Below are 20,267 nucleotides of genomic sequence, written 5' to 3' on the forward strand. Positions count from 1 at the left end.
TACTGACAGCCCTGTTTACAGTCACATCTGAGTTTTCCTGTGGTGAAGGGAGGGAAATCCCACTCACTAATGCCTGCATCCCCAGATGGACGCACCAGGAGCCAGGTACACAGAGGCAGACGGCCTCACCCTAGGGGGCTCCTACTAGGTCAGTCCCAGACCCAGCAATGCCCCTGCAAAGTAATCAGGCACAGGGGCATTACATGCAGTTCCCCAACCTCTTCTTTGCTGAACAATGGACAAAAGTATTTGTTTTTTGGGGGGTTTTTTTGCTCTTCCTTGCTACCCTCTGTACTTTTCTCCTTTTCACCTCTATTTTACAATCCTATTTCTATACGTCTTGTTTTCACTAAAATATATTTCACATTTTTAAAAATATGTTGTCACTTTGCTTCATTGCCATATTTTCCATCTGTTGTCCTACTTTTCATGTTCTCTCAGCAGTTCCAAATACTTATTCTCCCTATTCAGCTTTGTAAAATCCTTCATAGCTTTTGAATACTAAATAGTTTTGCCTTTATTTATTTATTTATTTTAATTTTTTATATACCGGCATTCGCGATGGGAGTCGCATCATGTCGGTTTACAATTAACAGGGTGTGACAAGAGGAGAAAAACTTAGAACATTAACATGTGATATAAGAAGAAATAGCAGTTACAATAAAACAGGGACCTAATGCAACTTGGAAAGTAAGGAAAGCGATAGAAAATTAACAATGTGATAAAAAGAGTAACAAGGTAATATACCGTATATAATAAATTTATATAATATAATATATAATATATAACATACCGTATATATAATATACCGTATATAATATACCGTATATAATAAAAGCAACATAAAAAACCTGCTCATTTAATGAGAAATAACATTATGGAGTTGTTAGAGTTTATGTTTACCCTGAGGGGAGGTCTTAGTTGATTTGGTTGAGAGAAAGTTCAATTTGTGTCTGGAAAGGCTTTCATAAATAACCAGGTTTTGAGTCTTTTTCTGAATGTAGGAAGGCAGGGTTCCTGTCTCAGTTCTGGTGGGATGGAGTTCCACAAGGTAGGTCCTGCTGCAGAGAAAGCCCTGTCTCTGAGCGTTGTATGGTGAAAGGTTTTGGCAGGTGGAACCTGTAGTGAATCTCTGTATGACTCTCTGATAGGTCTGGTAGAGGTATGTTTTTTAAATGGTATTTGGAGGTTAAGCGGAGAGAGTTGATGGAATGCTTTGTAGATGATGGTGATGGACTTGTATAAGATTCTATAGTGCACTGGCAGCCAATGTAGGTCTTTGAGAATCGGAGATATGTGTTCTCTTCTTCTTGTGTTTGTCAAAATTCTGGCCGCCGTATTCTGAACCATCTGGAGAGGTTTAGTATGAGAAGATGGGAGACCTAATAGAATGGAATTACAATAATCTAACTTAGAGAAGATTATTGATTGCAGAACTGTTCTGTAGTCGTGGAAATGGAAAAGTGGTTTAATTCTTTTTAAGACGTGCAGTTTATGAAAGCAGTCTTTAGTGGTTTGATTAATAAAAGATTTAAGATTTAGCCGATTATCAATGATGGCTCCTAGGTCTCTTACGTGTGATGTTTGAAAGCCGGATGGAGGATTTGCGGTGAGGTAACTGTTTTCGGGGGAAATTATGATGAGTTCAGTTTTTGCAGAATTTAAGATTAGATTTAGACTGGAGAGGAGGTTGTCAATATTTTGAAGGCAATTTTCCCAGATTTTAATAGTTTTAATAAGGGATTCTTTGATAGGGATGACAATCTGGACGTCATCTGCGTATAGAAAGTATTTGAGGTTCAGATTGGTTAATAGTTGACATAGGGGTAAAGAGGTAAATATTGAAGAGCGTGGGGGAAAGAGAGGAGCCCTGAGGAACTCCCAGAGTGGAAGGATAGAACTGTGATTCTTTGTTATGTATTTTGACTTTGTATCCTCTGTTTCCCAGGAATGATTTGAACCAGTCTAGTGCAGAGCCTGTTATTCCGATGTTCGCTAGTTGATTTAGGAGAAGGGAGTGATTCACGGTATCAAAGGCTGCCGATAGGTCAAGGAGTATCAGCAGGTAGGCGTGACCTTTGTCGAGGCCCATGATGAGGTAATCTGTCAGAGATATGAGAAGTGATTCTGTACTTAAGGATTTCCGGAAGCCGTATTGAGTGGGGAATAAAATCTTGTGATCTTCGAGGTATTCAGATAATCTGGTGTTGACTAATTTTTCCGTAACCTTAGCTATAAAAGGGAGGTTGGAGATTGGGCGGAAGTTGGAGGGCTCTTTAGGATTTAGATTAGGTTTTTTTATCTTTTTAGACTCCTCCAATACTAGTCTCTTTCTTCTTATTTATACTCGTTCCCTGTGGGCCTTATAGATGGTAATTTTGTAACACAATTTTCCAAAGAATCACATGCACATACATTTGCTTTGAAAATGATCCCATAGAAAGTATCTGCATAAGATACACTTGCTATCCAAAGCACATAAATTTATGTGCATGCTTTCCGTCGTTGGAAGGTACGCATGTAATGAAAAATCCACCCCAGGAACGACACCGCACAGTCCCGATAAACTTGTGTGTGAACAGGGCATACACACATACATTTACCCACACATCCCAGTCTCCTGAGAAGCACCCCATGTGCCTCTCTGCTCTCGTATTAATTCCACAGTATCTGGTGATCATGGGAGCTCTGTCCTCAGTGCAATCCTGCACCCATCATGGGTTCAGTTCCCAGTCTCCTCCTGAGAAGCTCCCCCCAAGCAGGAAGTCCAGGATCCTGACCCTTGTGCCTCGCTGCTCTCGTATTAATTCCACAGTATCTGGTGATCACGGGAGCTCTGTCCTCAGTGCAATCCTGCACCCATCATGGGTTCAGTTCCCAGTCTCCTCCTGAGAAGCCCCCCCCATGCAGGAAGTCCAGGATCCTGACCCTTGTGCCTCGCTGCTCTCCTATTAATTCCACAGTATCTGGTGATCATGGGAGCTCTGTCCTCAGTGCAATCCTGCACCCATCATGGGTTCAGTTCCCAGTCTCCTCCTGAGAAGCACCCCCCATGCCGGATCTCCTTGCTTCTGTTTCCTTAGCAGGGATGCTCTAATCAACATCTGGCAGATTAAGACCTCTGAGCAGTACCAACTCCCCTTTAAAGCAATCCTGCCAGCGTCCCATTTCCTAAACAGCGCTATTGTCTGTGCAGAAGGGCTGTAGATCACACTGGCGCAAATGAAAGTGTCATTTTGCCTTTTTAAGATAATCTAAAAAGTGTCTCCTCAAATCTCCCTGCCTCCTGCATTTCAGCTAATTTAAATGTTAAGCTTTATAAGGAATGCTACTCCTCTTCTGCCTGCTCTGTCCTGTCCTTCCTGAACAGACTTAGCCTGCTATGGGACTCATTATGCCACATCTCTCTGACAGCAACAATATCCAAACTTGCCTCTGCCCTAAGGGCCTGGATTTTATTACTCCTGCTTTGAGCAGGAATTGCTCCTTGTCTTCTGTCTATATAGCCTCATATCCTTTTTGGTTCCTGGGGCTGACAGCCTTCTCAGTTAGTTTAATGAGGGTGAAAGATGCAAGTCGGTGAAATTAGGTCATCACTATCTTCTGGATGCAATAAAATCTAAAAATTGTTACAAATATTCATACAATTGCTAGCAGCAAACAAAATAAAGTGAATAAAGAAGGCCATGCATAACTTGCTGAGTTAGTTGTTGTTAAGCCTATGTGCACTATGATTTTGGCTGTAAATACATCTCAAACGCTATGAAGCACTATAGCCCCTAAAGAGCTTTCAAATTATTATTAAAAATAAAAAGGAAATAGCCATAAAGATTAAAGAATAGCAAGGCTGAACTAAATTCTGGTAAATCTGTGATTCACTGGTGCAAATCCTAGCAAAACTGACTCGGGCTTTTATTCTTCTGGAGTAGATAAACATGGGCCCAATTACAAGTGAGCAATAATTGTAAACTATCCTGAATAAAAATGCTGCATAGCTAAGCTACTTCTGATAAGGGTTTGAAAACGTCCTTTAGGACATGCCCGGGACATGTACTCCCACCATCATCCTCTCTCTGCAACAGTCTCTTGTAGGGAGTGGTGGGAGCACAATTCCTGGCTGGTGAACGTACCCCCAACCCCCCATGCAGTGCCGTCCTCTCTCCTCCACTCTGCAACCCCCTCAATCTCTTGTTCTCCGCCACATCCTAGCCCTTCCTCTACTCCCTCACCCCATCATGCTGCTGCAGTCCTGTTTCTGTCCTCCAGGCCTCCCCCCCTCCCCTCCAAGTCTCCTCTTCTGACCTTGCCCCCCGACTGGACCAAAAAAAAATGCCGTCACGTCAGCTGCAGAAAAATTCCCCTCACCACAAGGCGGCAGCTTTTTCCCAAACCAGATCATAACGATACCAGAGCACAGAACAAGCCTGGGTGAAATTACACGAAGAGACATATTCAGCTCTAAACCTGCCCCCAATCTTGTGCCTCTTTGTCAGACGCTGCACGATAATATGAACTGACGGTATAAATCCAGCATAAAACTCGCAACAGGTGTCAAGTTGGTATAGCAGCAGCTTTACATCAGAGGCCTGAACTATGTGCATTACTTTAAAGGGAGGATAGGATGAGATACTCACTTCTTAACATCCTGCTCCTGCTGCAGGTACTTTTCCAGCATGGCCAGGGTCCGTTCCCGCTCCCTCATTCCATTTGGGTAATCCTTCAGAAGATAAGCCGACTGCAGTTCGGATTCTATTTCCTCTAATAAAGCCTCCTGCGACGACCCGGACTGTATTCTGGACAGAAGTCTCTTGCTGCAGTCCGTGTCAAAAGGACTTTCGGAGTCAAGGTGTTTGAGGGATTTGCCCACCGAGTGCAAAGGCCCAAATTCTTGCAGTAGGTCCCTTAGAGACTGCCCGGGCCCGTTGTTTTTCGTTAGCGGCTGTACAAAATCTCCGCCGGGCAAGCAGTCTGTCCTCTGGGATCCTCCCATAAGTCTTTCGATACACAGTTTAGCATAGGGTTCCCCACTGCCAGAGAAATCGGGGACGCAGCGGGGCTCTCCTTCAGGAAGCGCCACAGATTGTAATTCAACACTCGATTCCAAAAGCTTAGATTGGTTTCCTGAGTCGTCCACCTTACCAGAACAGGTTGCATTTGATTTGTCCTTCAGTTCACAATTTGTGTCTGCGTCGTTACTAACGTCATCACTTCCTGATGAAGGTGACGTGGAGTTGTCCGTCTGTAACAGGCCATCAGGCACCTGGATTTCAGTTAAATGCCCTTCCATCCTCTCCTGAACACGTACCTGAGGTGAAAAAGGAAAAAAAAAAAAATTGTTCATAAAATATGCAAGGAGATTTGCAAGTTCATATTTGAACAGGAAGGCACAGAAACTTCCCAATCATTAGCCCCGAGCTACTCCGTTCTTTTATGCTAGGTTACCACAACTTGACAGCCTGCTGGCTCAGGTAGCCAAGCACTGCACTTGTCCAACTTTCATTACATGAGCCTGGTAACAGCACAACAGGTTACCACGCCTCGAAACAGGAGAAAGAAAGACTGACCTAGATTTTCTGCCCTTGCTGAACGTGCCAACGTGCCTTAATGAGTAACAAAGAACAGGAAAGTCATGCGGAGAGAGTTACCTACTTAGGTAAGAGGAAAAGCGGTACAGTGGGGAAAGCAGAGGGAGGAAAAGCAGAAGAAAACTGATAAAATCCAGGCTCGCAGAAATGGTGCCACCATAAACAGCCACGTTGATTCAACCTTACATCATTTTGTATGGGCAATCAACTTTTTCTTACTAGTCAGACAGGAAAAACTGTGGGAAAAGGCTGGAAAGAGAAAAGAAGGTGAAATACATAGCAGTATCCATAGCTATCAGAGAAAGATACTGCATTGCTAAGATTGTGGAGGAGAAAGAGGGGAAGGAAAGCTTAATGCCACAGACCAGAAGTGAGCAAGCTGGGGGCTTGAACAATCCCGAAGGAGGGGCCCAGTGACCGCCCAATCAAGGAAGGGAAGATGGCTATGCCGTGGAGGGAGGGAGAGAGCTGCCAGAACGTGGACACATATCACTGTAAGCAGGCCACGGCTTAGCCATGCGTCTCTTCCAGTAGAACGGGGAGAGGGGCTGCTTTTGCTGTGGTGGGGAGTCGCTACCTTTGTGGCAAAACTGGGCTTAGGAGCAGCCATTACAGTGCTCCCCAACTCAGGAAGAGCTGCCACCCTCACACCTCTGCCCGGGAGGAGTTCCTGCTGCTGCTGCTGGCTCCCTACCCTGGCCCGCCGGGGAGGTTCAGGAGGGGAATGGACAAAGAGACCAGAGAGCATGAGGAAAGAGAGAGGAGGTAGGGAAGGAAAAATAAAGGCAAAATGTGTAAAAGCTAATAAAACCATGAGAAAATAAAAAGAGATGAGCAAACTAGAAATAATCAGTGAAAACAGTAAAAGCAAAAATAAAGTTGGGTAGAGTAGAACAGCATTTTTTCAGCTCTTAAAAAATTATGACTGGTAGCTAAGTTTTTAAATAAATGTTCCAGGCCTTACCACTGTGGTGTGGGGCCTGTGTGACTAGGAAGACTATGGAGCTGTTTGTCTGGTGGGCTTCGGTCTGTACGTGATGTGGTCTGTCTGCCTGTCTGTCTCTGTATCTGGATGGGGTTTGTCTGTCTGGGCATGTTGTGTCTATGGCTTCTCTCTGCGGTGTTTCTTGTTTTTTTTGTCTAGCTGTGATATGTCTGCATCTCTATGCCTGTCCGGGTGTGGGAAAACAATGTCTATGTTTGTCTGGGTGACTGTTTCACTCTGTCGGCCTGGGTCTTTGGTGTCTGTCTGTCTATAAGATATTTATGTCTGTCTGTCTGCTTCCTCTATGCCCAGGTATGTGTGTGGTATGAGCTTACTCCTTTCAGTGACTTGAGAAAAACACAAAATGTAGGCTTTGAGCCACTGGCTGACAGTGTGGCTGCCTGGGGAATATCAGGTGCCTGTGTGCATTTTATAGAGTAACTTATCTTGGGGAGCCCTAATCAGTCGCATGAATGGAAGGGGGGAGGGGGCCACAGCTCACCCCTGCCTTAGACCATTTGTGGATAAATGAGCTGCCTGTGATCCAAGTCATATTTAGGAAATCAGAGGAGGGTTTCAGTACCTGTGAATATTACAGTGGAAGACAGGATATACAAAGCTGGGCGTTTCAATGCACAGCCGAACCTGTACGAGGGGGCCTTGGATCTCTTGGGTCCTGGAGTTCCCCGTCTCCATATTAGTCTATGAGCCCTGCCATGCAGAGAGAGAGAGAGAAAAAGAGACAAGATTTATTTATTTATAACAAACACAAGTACAATAACAGATTAAACAACAATAAAAATCCTTTTATTCTAAATTACATAATCACAAATATGTTTCATTAATAAAGTAAGTCTTCAAAGCTTTTCCAACACACTTAAAACCTGATGTCTGCTGTAAACCGAGAGGGGGAGCATTGCAAAGCGAAGGTGCCACGTCCGAGAAGATCCGTTTCCAAATTGCCAGCCGTCTAACTGATTTTGGCCCTGGTAAGGCAATAACAGCTGATCTTCCACACGTAAAGCATTCTGTGGTCTATATAATGATATCAATCTCTTTAAATACAGAGGGGCAGGTGCCATAAATAACTTGATATGTGAGCAAGACAATTTTAAACTTCACTTGTTTCTCTATGGGGATCCAATGCAGGTCCGATATAGGACACTGTACTGGACTCCCAGTAACTAGGTGGACAGCTGCATTCATCAGCAATTACAAAGAACACCGGATAATCAATAGTTTGAGCCTCACTTCTTACAAGGACTTTGACACACTTCCTCCTGAACAATGGACACTGGCATTTCCAGGTTAAAGCATATGCTCTAACCCGTTAAATTATTCGTATCATGTTATTTATTCTACCTGCCTCTATCTTCCTTCCAGCTTGTCTTTAAGCCTCCAAGTTTTTCATTCCTTGTTAATTGTAACTTTGACTTATTCCTTTTTCCTTTGTTAACTATTATTTACCAGAATTGTTACCTCAGTTTACCCTTTGTTAAAATGTAAACCGATCCGATATGGTTATCGACTATGAAGGTCGGTATAAAAAACTGTTAAATAAATAAATAAATAAATATGAGCTTCTGCCACACCTATGTACACAGTGCATTCAATAGTCTACCACCAACATAACAAAATAATGCATCAATGTTTTAAAATCTTGGATTTCCAAAATAAAACATAAACAGCGCAGTAAACGAAACTTAAAAAAAAAACCAAAAAAACTTTCCTAACTATCAACTGCAGTTGGGTCAGAAAGGTAAAAGAGCCACAATCTGAAAACTCAGATTATGTGCACTCCAGCCGGGGGAATTTCAATTCCCTCTAGCTGTACTTTTGGGATAACAATAGGACTATTCACTTGATCAATGGGAATCCCCTCCGTTACTGAATCCACTACTGGAAAAGCAAGCCGAACACCATCAGCATAGAGCTTAAAAAAGGCTCCTTTTTCCTCCAAAAGAGCACACAGCACTTGTAAGTACAGATTTAAAAATAGAGGGTTGGAAGCTTCCAACCAGAGCGAGTCTCACCCACCCATACTTGCTGATTACAACCTATCAAAAATGCAGAAAACCACTGACCAACCTTACCACCTATACCTATAGGCCTCAGTCTCGGTAGCAAAACATGTGGTACAGAGTCAAAGGCCACCAGAATATCTAACATAACCAAAATTACTGGGTGTTTCTGATCCAATTCCCACAGCACAAAATCTGCAACGGACACCAAAATAATCTCAGTACTGTGCCCTTGATGGCGCCCACTCCGGAATCCACTCAGTATGTTATTAGACTCCACATATACTATCAGGTCAGTTAAAAACTCTCTCCACTATTTGCCCTATAGAGGGAAGAACAGAAACTGGCCTAAATTAGATGGGTCGGACCACGAGCCATCCTTTTTCTTTATAATAGGATGCACCACCACTTGCTTAGAAGGGGTTTTCCCAGACCAATATAACAGAGAAAGGTTCACTGACCGCACTAAAAAGAAATTGAAAAATCAATAACATTATGCAATAGCCAAAAAGGACAAGCATCCAACGGGGACCTGGAATTTTCCAAAGAAGAAAAGAGCCTTTTTAGGCTCCATGCCCAGGATTTTCAGCTTGCTTTTCTGGTAGTTGTACCTGTGTCAGAAAGCCAGCACTCAGCAGAAGATGGGGGGATTCAGACCAAGACTTTTCTCAGTTATTTTTCAGTGACATTAAGGTCCAGCAGAGACAAAATCCTAGATAGATCAGGGCTTTGTTTTCTCTGTTGGTGATGCTTTTTCTCCTTAGTATAAGTCTCTAGTTGCAGAAATGTGATTATTAGTGCAAACATTATTCTGAGCAAATTTTGATGCCGTTAGGCAATTTTTATTTAATAGACCAGGTTTCAAGGGCATCAGATCAGTGTACTACACACTTTTTTTTTCCACTTGGTTGTGCTGAGTGAGTCATTTGAAATCTTTTTCGGGGAACCTTTTGTACCTACAGTACCTGAATGTAATAAGAACCTAAGAAGGTCCCTCGAGCCCAACACTGGTCAATCTTGGGTCACCAGTACCTGGCAGATCCCATAAAGTAGCTCTAATCCCTGTTACATATTCCCAGGGGTAGCAATACTTTCTTTAATCTACCTAGCTAATAATGTGTTATGAACTTTTCCTAGAGAAACTTGTCCAAACCTCTCTTAAATCCCGCTCAGCTCGTCACCTTGACCACAGTTCCCACATCTCGACAGTGCTTCCTACCATCTGTTTTTAATCTGCTTGTTGCTAGTTCCATGGAGTGCCTTCTTGTTTTAGCATTATTTGAAAGGGTGATAACCATCCCACCTCATAATTTTATGACCTTCTGTCATCTCCCCTCTCAGATGTCACTTCTCCCCTCTCAAGCTGAAGAGCCCTAATCTGTGTTGTCTCATCACAGAGGAGCTGTTCCATCCCCTTTATCATTTTGGTCACCTTCCTCTACACCTTTTCTAGCTCTGCGATGGCTTTCTTGAGAGGCGTGACCAGAACTGTATACAGTGCTGTAGGTGCAGTCATACCCATGGATGGATATAGAGGTAATATGATATTTTCCTCTATATTCTCCATTCCTTTTTGGATCATTCTATTTGCTTTTTTGACTGATGCCGCTTTGAAATGCCTCTAAGGTAGAATATATGTAAGCGTCACTCCAGTTCCATTCGTTGGGTATTTCCTAGAGTTAGTGCCGTACAGGTTGGTGACCATCTAGCTCTCCCCTTTGAGAGGTTGTATGGCCGCTCTCCACTGACGGCAGTGTATCCTGGGTTTTGAAGTTACTGGAGGAGTTAGGAATTTTATTGGCTTTGGTGTATTTTTGGGCCTGCTCTTAGGACTCCGGCCAGTGCTGCTGAAAGTCTGAGTTAGGTCAGGGATCTGTCCTGCCTATCCACTCCCTGCTGGGTAAGGGACAGCATCCCGGGAACATTTTGGGCTTGACAAGATATTAATTCTTAGGAAGCCTGGTGAAACCCTGTGCACCACCTGGACTCAGGGCACGGGGAACCCTGTGTTTGAAGCTGCCCAAGTTAGGGAAGACCTGCCGCTCTGCATCCTCAACGAGGAAGGAGCTATGGTGGTGACCCAATGCCAGGACCTTCTGCGGTTTAGCACAGTTCTTGGAAAAGAAGAATTTTTTGTAAGAAGATCTGGAAGGAAATTTTGGCTGCCCCTCTTCCTATCCATCTAAAGGAACAACCAGAGCTGCTGTTCTGGCTTGGATCCCTCTCATTAGGGGTTCACTTAAACCAAGAGAGTACTGAAAATTAGCAAACTGTGAATAATGAATTAAGTAAGAACACCGAGGACACCCAACAGGAGGATTCACCCTGGGGGGGAGAGAGGTTTAGACTCTCCGTGCAGAGATTGTGACTTCCCTAAATCAGTTAAGGGAAAGGGGGTCCTGCCCAGCCAAAGGATTCCTGGCCCACTTGGGGTCTCTATTTTTCCAAACCCTGGCAGGTTTTGGATATTCCTGCACAGATTGAGGAAAGAGACTGTAAGAGAGAAAGAAAGCCTGTGGTGCTGTGGATTGCATTTAGTTGTGCCATTCTCATCTGACATTTTGCAACAGTAAAGATTTACTTTTGGACACTAAACAAGTGACTTCAGTGTGGTTATCGGGCACATACAGCACACACAGTAAGGAAGGGTGCCCCTCTCCCAGGGAAAGAAAGAAGGGACAAAGGGTCTGGGCCTTGAAAGTAAACGTTTCACCCCAACGGTGGAGAAAAGAGGGATACGTTAGAGCTAGCCAGGAGTGCTTCCAGCCCCAAAGAAAAAACTACATTTTTTGGCCCCACTAGAGTACAGTAAACTAGAGAGCAGTAAACTACCCGGGTGGGATTATATATATAACGTCACTTGTTTAGTGTCCAAAAGTAAGTCTTTACTGTTGCAAAATGTCAGATGAGAATGGCACAACTAAACTCAATCCACAGCACCACAGGCTTTCTTTCTCTCTTACAGTCTCTTTCCTCAATCTGTGCAGGAATATCAAAAACCTGCCAGGGTTTGGAAAAATAGAGACCTATAAAGCTTTATAAATAATCCCTCTATATGTTTGATTTCAAGCAATTACATATAACTGTTTTATACCCTTAAAAGAAGATATTTTAAGGGCAATTAAATTGTGTAAGAGAAGTAGATAAAAGTATAAGAAACAAGGAGAGGATTATAGTTTTCAGAAGTGGCTGAAAAAAGGCTAAAAGATTAGCATGCAAAAGGAAGAAGGTATCTCAGGAGGAGGGCAGGGAAAATATTTGGAAAGGCTCAGAGAATAAAAAAAAAAAAAAAGGCAGTTAGATCACGCACGGCACAAACTTTGCAAAATAAGTTAGAAAAGAAAAGTCATGTGACAAGACTTGCCATATGTCCATGAAAGGAGGAAGTGCAGGGATGGGATTACAAGACAGGAAATGAGGAGGAATGTGTTGAGGATGGCAAGAAAAAAAAAAGCAGAGATGCTCCGCTATTTCTACATTGCGCTTACTGAAGCAGGTGGAGAAGGAACACAGATACATTTCTAAAGCACAAATGGTAAAGAATTAGACCACTATACATTTACAGAAGTGAGTTCATATGGAAGTGGGCAAAGACCATGCGAGGGGCTGAGAGAGACTCTGGCAGCTCTGCTCCATCATTCTCCTGCTAGGGGAAGGTTTATTAATTTATCAGATTTATATTCTGCCTTTCAGGCTCTTCCAGAGGACAAAAGTCAAGTAATTACAGGCCATTTAGTCTGACATCATTAATGGACAAATCAATGGAATCGCTCCTGAATGAAAGGATACAGGAGTATTTCAAATTCCGCCTAGTACAGGCTTCAGAGCAGCGTCTTTACCAGCAGGAGATCAGTATTAGATCACGGGGAGCAAGGAACGTGAGGCACTTAAATTTCAGGAAGACAGACGCTGTTCCACGCAATGGTAAACTGGGAACCATACCGGTCGAGCAGAGAAAAGGAGGGCCAAACCGATTCAGGGATCAATATTTTCATAAGTAAGCTCCAGATAAAGCAGCTTAAACTTCAACAATTCTCCATGGGAGACTGGGAAAGGCAATTCCTACTTCCAGATTCCAACTGTCTATCCTTCACTCTGCCTTCTTTTCCCCAACATTTTTACATACTTGGTGTTAGAAGCCTAGATCTCAGACACATCCCATTATCCGATCTGTAAGTCGGATACTGTGGAGACATTATTACTTTTATAATGGGTTAGCAACGTCTGACAGCTGCTGCATGATGACAGCAAGTGTCACCAGGGGCTCTGGGGCCGACGCAATACAGTGTGCTCAGCCAAGCGCACTGTATAACCCGCAGTCGGACGTGGGTAGCATAGGCGCTAATGAATCCCCTAACGCAATAAGGGGATTAGCATCTATTCAATGTGCGTCCGATGCGGAATGAGTCTAATAGTGCTAATCACGTGCAAATGCATGTGACTGAGGCTATTAGCATTCTCTCCAGATGCAAAAAAAAAAAAAAAAAAATGCGCGTCTAGGACTCACATTTTTTGCTCAGTAATTAACACCTGCTTGGAGCAGGCGTTAATTGCTGAGTGCTCCTTAAACCAGTACAGAAAAGCATAAAAAATGGAATTTCTGTAATGCCTCCTACTTAATAATATTGTTGCGATATTAAGTAGGAGGAAAAACAAAATTAAATAAAGTTAAAAAATAGAAAAAAAACCCCAACCCACTGGCAAATCGGGTGCAGGAAACAGACGCTCGAATGACAAGCGTCCGTTTCCTGTGCAGCGTTTAGGAAAACAGACGCTGATAAGCTCGGCGTCCGTTTTCCTAACCGGTGGACCGCTGACACCGATCAGGTTCGTGTTAGCAAGGAGGCACTAGGGGCATGCAAGCAACCCTAGTATCTCCTTACTAATGCGACCCCCTAATTTAAATATTGCATGGCACCCGCCTTGGGCGCATTAAGAAAGCGGACGCTGACTGTTCAGCGCCCGCTTTCTGCATATATTTATTGCATCGGCCCCCCTTATGAGGAGACACTGATCAATAAAGCTTTTCTGATGTTTTTGTCACTTCTGAAAGGAAACTGCTGAGGGGTCGCTGCTGAAGAAAGAATAGTGAACTATCTACAGTCGGAAGAATTGCTGGACCAGAGGCAGCATGGATTCACCAGGGGAAGATCCTGTCAGACAAATCTGATTGACTTTTTTGACTGGGTGACTAGGGAATTAGATCAAGGAAAAGCGCTCGATGTCATCTACTTGGATTTCAGCAAAGCTTTTGATACGGTCCCGTACAGGAGGCTTGTGAATAAAATGAGAAGCTTAGGAGTGAGTGCCGAGGTGGTGGCCTGGATCACAAACTGGTTGAAGGACAGAAGACAATGTGTGATGGTAAATGGAACTTACTCTGAAGAGAGAGCGGTGTTAAGTGGAGTGCCACAAGGATCGGTGTTGGGACCGGTCCTGTTCAATACTTTGTGAGCGACATTGCGGATGGGATAGAAGGTAAGGTTTGTCTTTTTGCGGATGATACTAAGATCTGCAACAGAGTGGACACGCCGGAAGGAGTGGAGAGAATGAGACGGGATTTGAGGAAACTGGAAGAGTGGTCGAAGATATGGCAGCTGAGATTCAATGCCAAGAAGTGCAAAGTCATGCATATGGGGAGTAGAAATCCGAATGAACTGTATTCGATGGGGGGGAAAGGCTGATGTGCACGGAGCAGGAGAGAGACCTTAGGGTGATGGTGTCTAATGATCTGAAGATGGTGAAGCAATGTGACAAGGCGATAGCTAAAGCCAGAAGAATGCTGGGCTGCATAGAGAGAGGAATATCGAGTAAGAAAAGGGAAGCGATTATCCCTTTGTACAGGTCCTTGGTGAGGCCTCACCTGGAGTACTGTGCTCAGTTCTGGAGACCGTATCTCCGAAGAGACAGAGACAGGATGGAGGCGGACCAGAGAAGGGCGACCAAAAAGGTGGAGGTCTTCATCAAATGACTTATGAGGAGAGATTGAAGAATCTAAATATGTACACCCTGGAGGAGAGGAGGATCAGTGGTGATATGATACAGACTTTCAGATACTTGAAAGGTTTTAATGATCCAAAGTCAACGACAAACCTTTTCCGTTGGAAATAAATCAGCAGAACCAGGGGGGATGATTTAAAACTCCAGGGAGGAAGACTCAGAACCAATGTCAGGAAGTATTTCTTCACGGAGAGGGTGGTGGATGCCTGGAATGCCCTTCCGGAGGAAGTGGTGAAAACCAAAACTAGTTTCAAAGGGGCATGGGATAAACACTGTGGATCCATAAAGTCTAGAGGATGTGAATGAAGAGAAGAGGCAAAGGGGGGCTTGCAGGAACGACAGCTACTACCTGGGGATTAATAACCTTATTCAATAAACATACACAAGTTTAATGCGACTCCAACTTTGCTCTATGCTTCATCGGCAAGAGGAAATGTGGAAAAAAGGATTTGCATTCACAAAAAAAGCAGGGGAGTAGCTTGCTTGTTGCAGCAGTTACTACCCCAAACCAAAGAAGCCTGATACTTCACTTGGAATACATATCCAGCGCAGCTCACTGCTTCAAACGCAGGGGGGAATGAAGAAGAGAGGATTTATATTCAGACAACAACCAACAAGGACTGAATTGCACAGGCTGGGTAAACAAATAAGCGTGGGGGTAGCTTGCTTATTGTGGTGGTTACTATCCCAAACCAATTAAGCTAGATACTTCACTTAGATGCAGCTCCAGCACTGCTCTCTACATCAATGGCGGGGGTGGAAGGTAACTAGAACCAAAAAGTTACTAATAAGGGCCAAGAGTAACAGATAAGTATGAGAAAAAATAAGTGTGAAAGCTTGCTGGGCAGATTGGATGGGCCGTTTGGTTGTCTTCTGCCGTCATTTCTATCTTTCTTTGAAACCAATGTCTGCAAACAACAAAACAATCTAACTAGTTTTAGAGAATGCATTTTCCCCTTTTGAGGCAACATTTCATCACACCCAGCCACACATGTAGTTATGCTAAAATGTACAGATGTACATATACAATATTATGTAACAATAAAAAAAAGAAAACTTTCACGTAAAAACCTTTGTAATTTTTTTAGCAAGGTAAAGATGAAGGAAACAGGTAAAGATGAAGGAAACACAAAAAAAGAGGAAAATAGAAAAGAAGGGAGATAGATGGGATCCAGGAAGACAAGGAGTAGTTGGTGATCGGAAGTCAGAGTCATCCATCAGGATTAGAGACAGATTTCAGAACACAACAGGAATCTCTCTTTCGCTTTGTAGTTTCCTGATAGGACCTAAGAGGAGTGGCTATCTGTCTGCTTGCTCGTTTTTTCATAACCTATCTTAAAAATTTATGTCAGTTGGGCACACCGTTCTGTGGACACTAGATGGTGCCCAGAAAGTGCATTGTGCAAAGACGACATGCTTTGTCTGCAAAGCCCTTTCGCACGTGCGCACACACACACACACACACAGGCACATATATGCGCGCACACACCCCAACACACACACACACAGCACCCGCATACACACCCAGAGGAACAGGCACACACATACAGGAGCACGCACGCACACTGCTACTGACCAGAAAAGCCAAGCAGCTCTAGGTAATGTTTGCTAATATACGCTGTCTGCACAGTCCTGACTCACACACACACACACACACGCGCGCGCGCGCGCTTGCATAAACTCGAACACACAAGTATACTAGCTCACACACAGGCAGGTACCCACACACAGGCACCCACAGGATCCCCAAACATACATACACAAGCACCGGCCTCCACATCCACAGGCTGTTATAGACCAGACTATCCAAGCAATGCCAGGCACTTTTCACTAATATAAATTTGCTTTTAACTATAGAATAGTTTTTACAGTAATTTCTAAACTTTGCCATAGGCCTGTGACGTTGTCTAAAGCAGAGGTAAACAACTCCAGTTTTCGAGTGCCCCAAGTCGGTTGGATATTTACACTGAATATTTGTGAGATGCATTTGCACACACTGCTTTCATTCCATGCAAATGCACCTCATGCATATTCATTGTGGATACCCTGAAAACTTGACCAGCTCACAGCATTCAAAGGCAGGCGTTGCCTACCCCTTGGTATAAAGCAACAATGGCAGTGCAGGTATCAGCACAGTCAAAAAACTTTAATCTGGCAAGAGTCTTATGGATCTACTCATTCAGTATTAGTGCACTCTGCACCACAAAATTATTCTGCCAACACATTACTCTAGAGAAACCTGGATAAGTAAAGTGATACGGTGCCTGGTTCCATCTCTTAGAATGACACAAAGGTAATTTACATGATGAATTCAGTCTATTCTGATGCAACACTCCAACGGGGATTCAAGCCAGTTCAAAAGCTGCCTAGACTCTCAAAACTCTGCATTGTTTGGGCTTCCATCCTTTCCTAAGAATCCCTGCTACTTTTACACAAACTTCTTCACTTTTTCGCATGATTACATTCTTCCACTATGCTTTTGTTCAAGGACTTGTGGCCTGGATTGGCCACTGTTGGAAACAGGATGCTGGGCTTGATGGACCCTTGGTCTGACCCAGCACAGAAATTTCTTATGTTCTTATCTTCCAAAATCTGAATGCACTAGTTGTTCCTGGTTTTCATTGCACAACTTCCTAGCCTAAACGTTCCCCCACAATACAGAATGTTTAGTATTTTGCTAACTCACTTTTGACTATTGTACAATTTATGCACAAATTTGAAAAACGTTTAGACATCTCAGGCAAATAAAAATAATAGTGTCTATAGTGTTTTTGTTTGGGAGGGGATGTTGTGGGGGGGCAGGGGGTGCTTTGAGAGAGGCCCCAGGCATCTTGTGTGTGGTTTTCAGCCGGCAGCCACTCTCCGATGCCTTCTACACCATGGCGTCACTGGAAGATGCAGGAGGTAAAAAAACTTTCCCAGTTAAAATAAGTTGCTATTTGTTTCTGGGTCCTTTGTATTCCCCTTTGTGTTGTTTTAAGCAATGCAGCTGACATCACTGAATTGATATCTGTCCTTTATGGCTTTCATGAAACTTAGGGACCTTCATTTTCGGTTTTTGTTGTTTCCTATTTTTCCTGGGAATTTAACAGGGTTTATATTATGGCAAGAACTAAACCAGGAAAAAATCAGTTGAAAAATAAATGGCTCATTTATCTGGGTAAATACTGGAGTTAGTTTTGGTGGACAGGAGAATAAAATAATTAACAGATTCTCTCACCCACCCAGCACATCCCTATCTCTACCCAACTCACTGCCCAGCACATCCTTCTCCCCACCTTCCTTCCTAACCTGCTACATCATTTATCCTCACTGGTGGTGGATCCGGGTTTCTCGCTCCTCTGCCTATGGCCCATTGCACTTCTGCTTTTGTGCAGGGCCAGGCGAGCCTGCTGGGAAGTGCGTCTGGTGGCCCGGGCCTGCGTCATGGGCATTCACAGCACCAAACAGCAGGCACTTTGGCTGCTTAGGGAATGAGATGGGACTTGAAAAAGGGCCGTGTGCAGCACTGGAGGATGAGGGCTTTCTTTAGTGAAAGTAAACAGCAGTCGCTTGACCCACACTGGCTTCCAGCAGTGGCCGGAGATCTCGGGAGCAGCTTTTTAATCAGCCTAAAATTAGGGTGAATATCAGTTTAAACTGAAAACAAAGGACCCTAATTATATTGCATTTGTTTCTTAGAGAACTGGTCTGTGTAAGTGGTTCTCTGGCATATTTAAAGAAGGCTAAACGGTAATTAGCATGTGGCCTAGCAGTTTTAGCTTCTTTCCCATACGTGTGTGCTGATATCACACTGCCAGACTCCAGAGGTTGATATCAGAATGGTTTTGATTATCTGGAAAGAGAAATTAACCTCCTTTGAAGCACAACGCTACAGGGCTTACTTAATGAGAACTATTACGCTGGCATTAAGCTTCGACTCAATTAGTTTTCACCACAGTATTTAGATCATGGTAAAGACCCTTTTCAGCACTTAGGATAAAGACTGCAAACAAAAATCTTCAGAGGGATAGCCGTGTTAGTCTGGTGTAGCTCTGACCAAGTGGACTTTTGTCCTCGAAAGCTCATGTTTTAATAAATTAGTTAGTCTACAAGGGGCCATCCGATGCCTGACAATTTTAGACTGCATACAAGATGCAATTTGACACAGCCACATCTTTTCCAGTTACACTATGGAAACAGCAGGCAAAAAAATAAAAACATACATAAAAATACATTCTTGCCAACAACCAAGACCTCACTTCAAGGATGCAAGCATCTCGTGGGGACCTCGAACTCTTACGAAAGGCCTATTTCTTGCAGTATCCAGTACCCTGGTTAACTCTCTGGTTCTAGGGACTGGAGGGATACTGAAGCTCTACAAACTGCCAAATGACCAAGTACAGAAAGGTAAAAGCTGACACATGGTGAACTTTTACCTCAAGTTCTTTGTCGCCGACGTGGTCTCACACTTTCCACAGTTCTAGGAGGAGCGCTCAAACACTGTGGATCTGTAAGCAACATCCTGAGAGCCGTTGGAAGCACTATACAGGCATCCAGGGAAACAGAGGAGCTCAAACACAAGTGGAGAGATCCGAGAGGACAGGTGGTCCCACACAGCCACCAAAAATCCCACATCAGGAGAAGAAGGGGCGTCACCCTGCCAGAACAACTCTCACGTCAGGAGATGCTGGTTGCTGAAAGCATCATCATAAAAGCAGGCCATCCATGGGCTGCACATTTTATCCTGGTAACAGACCAATCTAACTGCAGCATTCAACACAGTGGCATAAAAATCACTTAGCTGGAAACAGCATGGCTACAAGATAGAGCTGCCATAGTCCAAAACATATACGGACAACCAGCTCAAAATGGGGAAAAACATTAGAATTAGATGAGAAACATTTCCACATTATACCACATAACACAGGAACATAGCAGATGACAGAAGCTAAGGAACCATGGGCCCATCCAGTTTGGCTAGCTGTTCCTGGCTACATTGCTCTAGCCAAAGTTATATCCCATCTCTCAGCAAGATAAGTTTAACTACCTCCAAGATATCAATCCCCATCCAATTCATTTTGGGTAGATGAGCACACAATCTTCCATGCTTAAACCAACACCCAACGTTACATCATTTCTTTCACCCAATCTCTAAACCATGTCCTTCCCAGAAACATGCTTAAATTCTATGACAGTTTTAGTTTTCACAATTTATACTGTAGAATATTCCAGGCATCTACCAATCTCGCACTACAGCAAAACTGTTTACTTGTAGCAGGTGTTCTCCAAGAACAACAGGTAAGCATCCTTGGACTATATCATTCAATAGCATCAACTCAGCGCAGATCGTTTAAATGTTGCGTCTCGATGCTAAGACATGGATTTTGGTGCCAAAAGAGGCCCAATTCCATCAGCATCATCTTTGGAGTTGAAATGCTCAGTCCAGACACTTCCACCTGATTAAGATGTCAAAACAAGACCTTGAAGATCCTCTGATCTAGCTCCTTCTCAAAGATTCCTAAGGTCAACACACGAGAGGTCTCATTGGTAGAAGCCAGGTTCTCCTAGGGAGCAAAGAGAGGTACCGACGGCAATCGTATGGACCTCAAGAAAACTGAGGCTGTCTCTCAATCCGGGATGTTAATCTCATGCCCAGACTGAATAGCAACAATTATCTTCCTGCTCTTGGATCCT

The 20,267-nt window shown here is 43.6% G+C and overlaps 1 protein-coding gene across 2 annotated transcripts in view; it reads right to left on the reverse strand.

Moving 5' to 3' along the window:
- Positions 1-20,267, reverse strand: part of CCDC186 (coiled-coil domain containing 186) — a 174,847-nt gene that overhangs the window by 113,529 nt on the left and 41,051 nt on the right. For both annotated transcript variants that reach the window (XM_029610454.1, XM_029610455.1), the window contains exons 2-3: positions 7,154-7,281; positions 4,635-5,305 (exon numbers count right to left, since the gene is read on the reverse strand). In XM_029610454.1, the coding sequence (XP_029466314.1) occupies positions 4,635-5,287 (653 nt within the window). In that variant the 5' untranslated portion in view covers positions 5,288-5,305; positions 7,154-7,281. The remainder of the gene's footprint in view (positions 1-4,634; positions 5,306-7,153; positions 7,282-20,267) is intronic.

Source organism: Rhinatrema bivittatum, chromosome 7 (assembly GCF_901001135.1).
Source record: "Rhinatrema bivittatum chromosome 7, aRhiBiv1.1, whole genome shotgun sequence".
Classification (NCBI taxonomy): Eukaryota; Metazoa; Chordata; class Amphibia; order Gymnophiona; family Rhinatrematidae; genus Rhinatrema; species Rhinatrema bivittatum.